The sequence below is a fragment of the Chrysoperla carnea genome, chromosome 5, assembly GCF_905475395.1.
Source record: "Chrysoperla carnea chromosome 5, inChrCarn1.1, whole genome shotgun sequence".
Lineage (NCBI taxonomy): Eukaryota > Metazoa > Arthropoda > Insecta > Neuroptera > Chrysopidae > Chrysoperla > Chrysoperla carnea.
In genome coordinates this window covers 10,131,813-10,144,340 of record NC_058341.1, presented here as the reverse complement: position 1 = coordinate 10,144,340, position 12,528 = coordinate 10,131,813, and the positions used below count along the sequence as shown (strand labels likewise).

Below are 12,528 nucleotides of genomic sequence, written 5' to 3'. Positions count from 1 at the left end.
CATAATTTAATAGCAAATGTTTATGAAATGATGAATGATTGATTGACAACCATTTTTTATCTTATTTCCAAGAATGTTTTATCTTCCGATAAGCTAAGGCAGAACACAGATTTAATCTCTGGCAGGAGACGGCTCGAATTCCACAATACTATGGTATAGGAAGAATGACGTGTATTGATCGGGAGCCTGTAAGGAGAAAAATTTTCGTGATTCTTTATACCTGTCACCCGAATTTACGGTAATCGATTTCTTTTATATTCGAGTTATTCGACGATTAATTATTTTTATCTGCCGTATATTTTAAAAGCAATGTTATTGACGAAAAACGAAGTGAAATTGTTCAAAAGTCGATAATAACAAGTTTTCTGAAATTAAAACAAAGAAAAATGATGAAAAATATGAAAATGGAAAAAAGAATGTCCATGAAATCGAAATTGGAGCAACGGTTTAAAACTTCGAATTTTATTACTTCAGAATCCTTTATCAGACAGATAAAAAGAAATATGGAAATATCCTTCGTGTTGAGATGTCATCTTATAGGCAACCTACTTTTAAACCTGAGTTTTATTCAGTAAAATCATTTTTTAATTTTTTGTTTTTTGTTTTTTTGTTTTGAAAGAATATAAAAAAGTAAATGTAAATAATATTTTGGAAAATTGATTTTTTCTCAAAATTTAACTTACTCTTTTAAAATTGATTTACGCCAACTGTCAATGTATAAAATTTTAAATAACATAGTAAAGAATTCTTCATAACATCTTCTAGGAAAATCTTATTTTAGTACCATGATAAATATTTTGTATCTTATAATTGGAATGACAAAATAAAATTTTTCATTAAGAAGACGAAGAAAACATGAAATGTCGAAGTTAATTCACATGAAAGTAATATATATAAGCCTATATAAACATTATTTGTATGGTAAGAACATGGGTAAAAATATGGCTTCTTTAAATTATTTTCACACCAACAGCTACTCTTATTACGTTTTTTTTTATATTATAAACATTAGCGTATACAAAAAATTTACATTTGAGGAGAATAAAATTGGGTCAGATTTAACAAAATAAATCCCTTTAGGTAATGGATTAATTGACGAAGCTGTTCCTAACAAGTCCGAATCACATTTAATTTTTTTTATCTACATTTAATATTTATGTATGTTAATACGAAGTGTTTATAAAAAGAAGTTGAAAAAATTTATGCCATTCATGTTTGGATATAATTTTAACACAATTTTCACAGTTAGATTTTCATTGTGGTCCTATTTCCAAAATAACTCACCGAATGTTGTATTCCAAGCGTCCAACCTTCAAAATCTCTGATTTATTGGCGTTGACAAGTGATTTTACATTTTCTCAAAGAAAATCATCTAATTGGACTAGGTCGCATGATCTTGGAGAAAAATTACCAGGTCCTGTATGTGAAATTAATAGAAAATGTCATAAATTTGAACAAAAATAAAAAATTTCAACAAACTGCTCTTGTCTATTCATTATGAAATGGCAAAATAATGGTCTGTTGTCAGTTTGGTTATCAAACAGAAAAGTGATGCCAATTCAAATTTAAAATTTGAATAACTTTTTATCGATTTCTTTAAACAAATTGAAAATTTTAATAAATGAAAAACTAATTCAATTCAAAATTCAGTATATAAAAACTGCCAATTGAAAATATCTATTAATAATGTTTGGAATAAATTGATTATCCACTTCGGTACAAATAGTTTGATAAAATGAAAAATTTAACTTTTTCCTTCAGAGTTTACGCTATTGTTTCAAATTAAAATGATTTTGTTACATTGAATTGAATGTCTTATATCGACAATAGAATAATAAATGTATATAATAAAGTATAAAAAGGGCGTTATTTTATAGAATTCCTAGTATACAGTGACTAACAAGATACATAAAATATATACCATATTGAATTAGTATCTGAAATATTAGCAGAAATAATTGTAAATAATCAGAAATAAACTGTAATCGAAGGCGTCGAAAAAATGGTTATTATTCAAGATATTCAAAATAACGATATAAAGTTTTAAAACTTTGCAATCGGCAAAATTACAACTTATATTTACTAGAATCTATTTTTAATCCAACAGGGATAAACACCTCTTCATAAATGTAGAGAAGTACAAAGCCGTAACAGGGCCTCATATGCAAGGGCTCAGTTCAAATCTTTCGACTTTGTAGAAATATATGTTTCTTTTATATGGGATTTCAAGCCAGAACCATTGATTCTATCATTTTTAATTTCATTTTGCTCACATTGATCTCGTATCGGCTCGATCTCGCCTCGTAAGGTACCGTGAAAAGACTTGTAAAAGTATCGATTTCGTATGAAGCCCTTGTTTTACACAAACATTAAAAAATAAACATAAAATTTGATAAATTACATTTTAAATAATATAACAAAACCTCCTTGTTTTCATAAAGTACTTAAAGAGAGAATGTCAAAAATAAATCATTTTCACAAAATACTCACTCATAATTCAATTCTTCCTATATGTCACAACCTATTTTATGTTATAATACACCACCAGTGTGGATGAATTGACCATCCCAACGAAGACCGCACTCAAATTCAAATGACATGTTTAAAAATTTAAGGAGAAAGTTGTCTAGATTGATCCACTGTCATGTCTTGGCTTTTCTATAATCCATAGAAAAATTTGTTTTTTTTTTTTTTTATTATTCATGAACTATTTTCATATCATATCAAAATTGGAAAGTCTGGGAAAGGCAGTTTTCATCAAAAAATAGGATTCATCATGGTAAGTATTATGAATGTGTAGAAACGTTCAGATAATTCGGATAGTTAAAGTTGGTCTATCTGTTTGCGATTCCACATTGCAAAAATAATGAGAAAAGTGATTAAAAAATAAGAGAAAGTGAATTGGAAAAGTATGTTTTTGCCCCTTTTAATTTTAACGGTACACTTCGTAAGAAACTACCAATTTGATCGGATGATGAATGTCATTTAAGCCGTTTAAGCATGAATACTTTGCGGCAATGATCGTAGAAAGATTCACCAAAATTTTACGTTTTTGAAATATCCAACAATTTTTTTTTTACATTTCAAACAATTCATTTCCCAAATCATTTCTGCGTGTATTTCGTCAAGCTATCAGTTTGTTTGACCTTATCAGCCTTCCTACATGTCTGGGCATTATGTTATTCCATCAAGTAAACACACCCAAAAATAAAAATAGATAAATAAATAGGTTGAAGACACTGTTTTTTTTTCCACATAACATTTAAAACATGTTTAGTTTTATTGGTAGTTGTAAAACTTTTGTAATTAAGTTGCAAACTGTTTTATCTACTTCTCTACTATATAAAAAATAATAACAAACATCCCGTTTAATAATCTTTTTTCTTTTACTCGGAGAAAGTTCATTCAATGGTTACACAGTTTAAAGATTTCGACTTTTTTCTAAACTTGGTACTTATCCTCATAAAATATGATTTGCTTAAGAGATGTTTTGTAACGAGGTTCGTATGTCTTGTATAGGGTTATGTGTCCGTCAGGTTATTGTCAGTTTTGAATAATAGATACTTTGTCGACAGCACATAAATATACAAGTTATATACACGCATGGCTCAAAAAGTTAACTAAATTTTACTCTTCATATTTTTTCAAAACTTGTGCTTTATATGAAAATCGATTCTTCGTAAACCAATAAACTCTAATAAAAGTTCAATAAAAGCCCCCGAACAAACGTTGACGTTTTGAAACCGTGACGAATTTTCGATGACATTCTGATTTTGTGTGATTATTAAATGAAAGGGTTGATTGAAAATTTATCCCGAAACCATAAATAGGTATTAGTACACAATTCATAACTATAACTGACTATTGGAACCAATCAAAATTGGTATCAGAAGAAAGAAAATTTAATTGCGAAAGTAATGGTACAGCTTTGTCTGCAAAAAACCATTATGACAAAAATTTATTAAAATTAATTTAATTAAAAGTAACCATGAACACTTTTCGATAGACAAGCTATCATAGACGTGTTTATCAATCAATAAAATTTCATAAAAAATATGTATCATCTGGTAATCAGATGGGAGAAGACCAATCTTACATCGTCTCTTAGACAACCATACCTTTATTTTATTTATTTTTTTAAATATAAACTACAGATACATATAGTAATCATCTAACTTTACGAAAACTGAACACGTTGTTTTAACTAAAGAAAAATAGAAAACTCTTTATTATTCAAGATATACGAAAGTTTTAAAATTAAAACCTTTTATATAAGTAAAACCGGAAGAAATTCAAAGTATTTTAATTAAATAGCTTTTACAGATATTTTCACACAACACCATTATATCGAAATATAAAGATGTTAAATTTATTACCATTGGAACATGCACGAATGATAGTTTTTCCGAGTAAATAGTGTAAATAGTCAATAAATGTCCGTAATCTGTAGTGTCCTTTAAGATACCCTTACATGTATTTTATAATGCAACACATATCCTCCACAAACAGTGTGGCATTTAAAAAGTATCCACCTTTAAAAACTCTACCTATAATTTTTAGATTCCATTCCTTCATCTCTAGCCTCCCAAATTGGAAATTTCTAAAAACATCCCCTACCTTGTAATATCTTATTTGAAAAGGCATAAGATTATCTCTTCAACCATGATAAAGAAACGAATTAGATCCATAGTTCAAAAAGAAATATTCATAGTTGAATAGAGAATTTTATGCCCTTTCAATGGCTGGGCGTGAAGGAATGAAACCTGCAGTTCTCTAAGTACCATTTTTGAACTCCCCCTTGATATCTAAATCGACGTGGTTTCACTCAAAACAATGATCACTTCAGGTTAAGAGTTATTAAGGGTGGATACTTTTAAAATGAACATACTGTATGAAATAGACAATGTTGTTTAAACGTTGTTTAAAGAAATTGTGTGTAAAGAAGGGAAATGATATTGAATGTTCATTTTCTAGAAGAATAGATAAGTCGAACACCATTGATTGGCTGAATAATCTATGATTTTATATAAAATGTTGGTTGGTATAAATTGTTATTCGAATTTATTTTTACACTAACTTTGTCTATAGTTTTGCCATTTCAAACATATAAATAAAAAACAATTTTCCAATAATCCAGTTAGTTTTTGAGATTGCGACTTGGGTAAATCAAATCATCTTCTCGGGAAATTTAAACATACGAAAATCGTTTTCTTTTGATGGCTGCGCGAGTAGTTTCTAAGATATCCATTAGGAAAGATGCTATCTCAATGCAATTTCTTCAATCCCTCAAAGATATTCCGTTCAGTTGCAAAATCAATTATAGGTATTTTCAAATGTATGGATTATTTTCAGCTCAATTTACGATTGGATGAGTATTTTTCGAAATATATCCATAATCAAAAGAAAAGCATTTGTTTGTAAAGGTTCATATCTCAAAAATTTTTAATTCAATCGTTATATAAACCTAGTTTTCTTGATAATTACTTACTAAAGGTTACAGATACAAACAAAAATTTTAGGAACTTTCTCGGTTTCAATTGTCGATTGAAGATACTGTTTCTGAGATAGCTCTTCTTTTTCCTCGCTAGTGATTCGATTATTTAACGATGATAATTTCATTTGCCATTAAAACACATGCCTTTTTATTCGATTTGACTGTGTTGAAAACTACTTTTGGAACATACCTACACAAAATTATTCATAAATTGAAGAAAAAAAAGTGTTTTGATACTTTATTTTCCCAACCAAATAGAATCACCAAGAAAAAAAAACCGATGATATAATCAATTTCGTTGATGATATCTCTATTCATTTCAATATCGAAAATTTCCATCGAAAAAAAAGAATTCAATATTATATATGGAGAAAAAAGGCACACGCCATTCATTTGTAAGTTTCTTTTTTTTTTTCGTCTATGAATGATTTCTATCTTTGCATGGTAATAATTTGAACGCACAATCATCGATTCATATGAAAGGTTATCATCATCGTGATTATATAAAATGATTATCTTCTCTTTTATGTAATGTTTTGTCTGTTCATATGCTAGCGTTGTCAATATTTTCCGATTTTCTCACATGAATGATACAATTTTCAATTTGAAAATTAGGAATGTATTTACTGGCTTATTTTTTTTAAATTACAAAAATTATTGAATTTAAAACGGATATCTTGTGATGAATTTGAATTTTAATCTTGATCTTCTATTAAGTAAAATTTACAAAATTTAAAAAACCCCTGACAAATTTTTCTGGTACAAAACATACCTAAGAACACTCTCCATTAAATAACTTTTTAAACGGCAAATCAAAATCGGTTCACCTTGTAACCTTTTTCTAATTAGTAGCATATGGAAATGAAAAGTTATTACCCGTGGCGTTGTAATACGCTAGCGTGAAAATAGGTTTTTCTGAAATACCATTTTTGTAAAATGCAAATGTAATTTGAAGTAAAAAACGAATAAGCATGTAATTTTGCACCTGATGGTTTGATACATAATCATTTTTGGCCTACAGACGAATCTACTACAACTAATGATAAAATATAATAATGCAGTGGTTTGGAAACGGAATCCTAAAAAGGTCTAATAATGCGTTTGGATAATTTATTATTACATAAATTGCGAAAGAGAAAAATAAGAAAATTTGAATTTATAGTTATAATGGTGAAAGTAATTTTATTCATTTTTATATCTTTCTGTGGAATGAAAAATAGTTTGAAAATAGTGAAAATAAAAAGAAAACTTAATATAAAATAGTCGAGAGTATCATTTAGAATAAAATTTTTTTTTCTTTTCCACTTTTGAGTATTAAATTGTTAAATTGCTAATAAAATAGGACTTTCTCGTACTAACTTCTAGTTTTAATTAAAATTGAAACAATTCAATTTTCCAATTCAATTTTTTTTTTTTTTTTTTTTGCTTATCTATTATTAATTTGATGCGGCCTTATTTTCAAAATTTGGGTGACTCATAAAACGTCAAACAAAATATGCAAACAGAAATAATCCTACTTTTAATGTAAAAATAAATAATCCAATTTTATAGTGGAACCCTAATTTTATTTTTATTAAGTAAGTCAATTTTCTTTTTCCCTACACGTACTTTAATTTAATACTTTCAAATCGATTTTGGTATAAATATAAATCTTATATGGTATACACAATATTTGTAAGCAAGCTTACCTTCTGAGATGTTGAGGAGTATTCCACATCTTGTGCATTTTATTTAACTGTACATAGTAGGGTATAAATGTTACTGGCAAAGTATATAATGCATATTTTAGATTCTATTTAATTCCTTGCCATTTCATGCAGTACCATTCTTTTCTAGGTAAAGTATAGAATGATTTATCTTTATTCTCCTTATTGGTACAAACTTCGCTTCAGAATACTGCGCTTAGAATATATTATCAAAGTTAAAGTACAATACGTCTTGAAATCTATAGTACCTAGCCTAATCTTTGCCTATAATACATCATCTAAATATTTGACATCGTTTCGTAAACGGAAGAATCTGATATTTAAAAACCATTAATATCAAAACTTAACCTTAGTTAAACGGATAAGCCTTTAACCTTTCTTCGTGTTAATATTGGTTTTTTAAAGTTGAGCTATAATTAATAAAGATATATTTAAAAAAATTAAAATAAAATTTAATTTAATCTGATATTTAACTGCTCCATCAATGATCATCATTTTGAACCATTAATTAAATATTTATGTACAAATTTAAAATAGTAAATGTAAAACAATTCATAGCCATCTTTTCTGATATACTCAATGAATTATGCCTATTTTACAATTTAAAAAATTGAAAACTATGCATATATTTTAGCTGTGTAAAACAATCCATTGGAGTGTTATGTAAAGTAAGTGAGATCAAGAGAGGTGGTGGTTATAAAGCGGTGGTTTTTACTTTTATGCCCAGTGAAGCGGATGGGTATCAAGCTAGTAGTTACATAAAGGCCAATTAATTTTACTTAAAATAGTACAATATTGTATACAAGAGAACCAGATCTTCTGAGAAATGCTTGCATTTTACCAGTAACGTGTGGGTAAATATATACGTATACTTACATAATATATATAACCAAATAAATAGGTCAAGGTATCCTTTATTCTCATCCCGTTTTTCTCAGTGTGTTTTATATAAACTGGTTGTAACCCAACATATATACAAAATACAATACTAGTATATACTTACTATATTACTATATATACTAAGAGAGTGTATGGTATATATGTATATATAGTCTTTAGTAATGCCTGTCAGCGATGAGATAGATAAATAGGCTCTCTATGGCAGTTGGAGGTTGGTCGTCATGAAATATAAGAGAATGAGGACACAAACATCCTAAATGTAAAATGTTTGTGGAATATTGAAGTTGCAATTATCTTTTATTAACAAAATTAATAACAAAAGTTAATTATCAAATTTTTATTGGAATTAACAACACAGTAAAGAAAAATGCTCTCCATTGATTTGGGCACAGATTTTTGAATAGTTTAGAACAGTGAAACATCACAAGAAGCTTCATCATGCCTTCATATCTTAAATTGAAAATAAGAATATACACATTTATTGGAAGCACTATTATTTAATCACCCCTTGGAAAAAAATCGAAATTTTTCGTTTGTTTCTAATTTCGATGAAACTCAATATATAAAGTAATTTTGACCCAAAAAACTCAAAAATCGAGTTCATTTGACCATTAGAAGCGCAGTTTCTCAGAAAGTGGCACTTCAATGAGAATTTTGGACGATGTCTCCGAAACTATGCACCCAATCATCAAATAAACCCGATTTTTGATTATTTTGGGTCAAAATGACCTTATATACTGAGTTTTGTCAAAATTGGAGACGATAAATTTTTCTCGATTTTTTGCAATTTTTTTAATGGGTACCCCTTGGAAAAAAATCGAAAAAATCGGAATTTTTTGTTTGTTTCTAATTTCGATGAAACTCAATATATAAAGTAATTTTGACCCAAAAAATTCAAAAATCGAGTTCATTTGACCATTAGAAGCGCAGTTTCTCAGAAAGTGGCACTTCAATGAGAATTTTGGACGATGTCTCCGAAACTATGCACCCAATCATCAAATAAACCCGATTTTTGATTATTTTGGGTCAAAATGACCTTATATACTGAGTTTTGTCAAAATTGGAGACGATAAATTTTTCTCGATTTTTTGCAATTTTTTTAAGGGGTACCCCTTGGAAAAAAATCGAAAAAATCGGAATTTTTTGTTTGTTTCTAATTTCGATGAAACTCAATATATAAAGTAATTTTGACCCAAAAAATTCAAAAATCGGGTTCATTCGACGATTAGAATGCCGCATCAAACTCCGTTGAAAATGTAATGTAAATCCGTTTTGTAAATTTCTTAATATAATTGCAATCGCAGAGCAAGTAACTTCAAAAGAAGTGTTTAAAACTCAGAAGTATCAACTTCAATAGTACACGAATTTTCTGTAAATATGAATGAGTTATATATACACACACACACACACACACCAGCACCTCCACCATTGCAACATCATCATCATCTTAGTACCAACTGTACAGTTAGAGCTCTGAGTGAAACAACCCTATATCATGTTCTTGTATCTCTTCTTTATGGTATATACATTTTACTCTGCTCCAAGTATACTTTGGTTTGTCTTACACACTTCGTTATACTTTGATGCTCACTGAAAATGAATGCTCTTCATCGTAAAAAAAGTTAAATATTCGGGATTGAGTATGCGTAAGTCAGACATCAGAATATCCTTAAATATCCTTTGAACCTATAAAAACGATATTTTTGGTGAATAAATGCTCTTTAAGAAGACATTGACAACAGCGTCACCAGTTAGTTTGTGCCAATGAAAGCGAAACATGATGCGGAATCTCGCAGACCTAAAGCATTCAACATTTCGGCTGGCAAGTTCATTATTCCTGGACTTTGCCTTGATGTAATGAAAATTTCAGAAATATGACCAAATTTCAATTGGGCGAATATTAATCGAATAAATTTTGAAAATTACAAGTTATAATAATAATAGGGTATTTTACCATGTTTGAGAAAGTACTTCAAAATGTTTATTTTCCTAATAAAAAGCCACAACTTCGGCAAAATAAACACGTGTTCTTGCCATAGAATTAAATAAAATTTTAAACATTTTTTACCCTCACAAAAACGCTGTTAGCCATTTTGGTGATGTAATATTGGTAAAAACAACAGTCGTGTATGTAATTATTCTATGTATAAATTAAGTTGATGGTAACATAACCTACAACTGCTATGAACTTTTAATTTTAATATAATAAAACAATGATGTGCTCAAAATCAGAATATTTAAGTATATTTCTAAATAAATTTTAATTTTTATTAAATTTTATAATTTATTCAGAATCTTCAGTTTTCTCCTTAGAACAAAATCCTCTATTACGACTCAGTAGTATTCTGTTCGACGAAAGTATTGAAATAAATTTGGCTTTAAGAGCCAGAGAAGATGGTATACATTCCTTGCTCAGATACAAAGATAATTCTACATACTCAACTCCGACCAGCATCTGAACCAATCAACATCAACACAAGATAACACACCAACCAGCAGTATAGAGCTTGCTTGTGACTCTCACAATAATTTTCCACCCGATACGTATTCGTGTCAGTAGAATAAAAGTACAAAAACAGTAGAAAACAAAACACAACAACGAGAGACACAAAAAGAGAATTGAATGCATCATAAGGAATGACTATTAAGTTTATTAACAATGATAGACAATTGTTGTTATTGTCAATTGTTTTTTAGTGGCGCAGGCAACGAATTGCCAAGTTTAAAACATCATTATTATTTTTATTGTATAAAATAGAACAACCCGTTGAATCCACGTCACACCAGCGTCAATCAGAACTTTCTGGGATTTCATTATAATACGGAATCCTAAACTCACACTTGAAACATATCTAAGAACACTTTCCATTAAATTATCTTTTTCCCTGATGATTCTCCAAACTGAACCGATTTTGAGACATTTTTACTTATTTCGGGTACGGAATCCTAAGCTTGCACTTGAAACATAGCTAAGAACACTCCCCATTAAATAACCTTCCAAACAAAACCAAATAATCTAAATCGGTTCATCCGTTTAGGCGCTACGACAAAACAGACACACATAGTGGTCAAACTTATAACACCGCTTTTTTGGGTCGGGGATTAAAAACATATACTTTATTCATATTAGGTGAAAAGCGTTCAGTCAGATTTTCACAGTCCTTTGAATTTCGCAGAGAATTTACCAGAACTTTTTTCATATTAAAGTATTTCCACAATGATATTTGCAGTTCCTATGCAAAAACTATGGAAAAACCCAATTTTCGAGAGAAAGAATTTTTGTTCACAAGCTAAGAATAGAGCTTACTATTACATCCCAAAGTTTCAGAAATTTTGACTGTTTAAAACACTACAAAATTAATAATAACAATTGTCTGCTCGGGGAACAAATTTTTTAAATTTGAACTTTTAAAAAGATTAGGATATGCCTCATAGAGAGAGGGTGCGTTGACAAAGAGAATGGAATTGAGTCACGTAGTTTATGGAAGCTCTTTGGGAGAATATATTTTTGTAAGACTTGGTTCTCTGGCCTTTTCTTGTGAAGCAATTCAAGTTATACAACGCGCATCGAATATTGAAGACAATTAGATACACTTATTAGTGGCCTCTTTGAGACTTTTTTTTTATGTTTTCCGTGTTTATCTGTCCATTATGTTAACAGAGATTGGTTTGTTTTTATAAACAACTCTATGGTCGTGTGTTAATGGGCATTAAGGGATTTGTAAAAGGCATAGTGTCATTGTCATCTAAAGCACAATTGGGTTAACTAATGAGTGTCAATTGGCAAATAATCAAGTATCTTGGACAAATAAAAGACAGTTTTTATATTAGTTTTACGTTTTTTTTCTTTATACTTAGGTACAGAAGAAAATCAGAAAAATACATCAAAGGTACTTCAATTCAGCCCTATCCGACTAAAATTCGTTCTGAATAATGGTCCTTAAGAATTCAGCTTTTTAGTAAAAAAAAAAAAAACTAAAAACGAAAAAAATGTTTTTCCAAGTTGAGTTTTTGTAATACAAGGCGATAAACACAAATTTTTTTGTTGTTGCTATAAAAATAAGTACAAACCTTTCCCAAAATCATTTAGTGTCGAATGTGCATATTCATGAATTTACCTGCAACAAAAAGAAAAACATCAGAGAAATACTTTATTTTTCATTACTCAATTCTTGCATTTATTATTTTTGAAATTTGTTTCTAAGTTTCTGCTTTTCGATTAAAAGTTTTTATTTTTCACATTTTTTTATTATTTAAGTACATCTGCAAAAGTTTTTGTACAAATAATAATTATTCGAAGTAGTCAAATTCTGTCACGAATTTCTCATGTTCAATAATTCAATTGAACTTGGTAAGTATAATATATATTTGTAAAGATAATTAAGTTTGAGAAGCAACAAAAAATTGTTGTAGACGACGCCGTGGAAA

The 12,528-nt window shown here is 28.8% G+C and overlaps 1 protein-coding gene across 1 annotated transcript in view; it reads right to left on the bottom strand.

Moving 5' to 3' along the window:
• Positions 1-12,186, bottom strand: part of LOC123300510 (putative glycine-rich cell wall structural protein 1) — a 118,114-nt gene extending 105,928 nt beyond the window's left edge. Inside the window, exon 1 of the mRNA XM_044883093.1 lies at positions 12,172-12,186. Coding sequence (XP_044739028.1) covers positions 12,172-12,186 — 15 coding nt within the window. The remainder of the gene's footprint in view (positions 1-12,171) is intronic.
• Between the last annotated feature and the right edge of the window lie 342 nt (positions 12,187-12,528).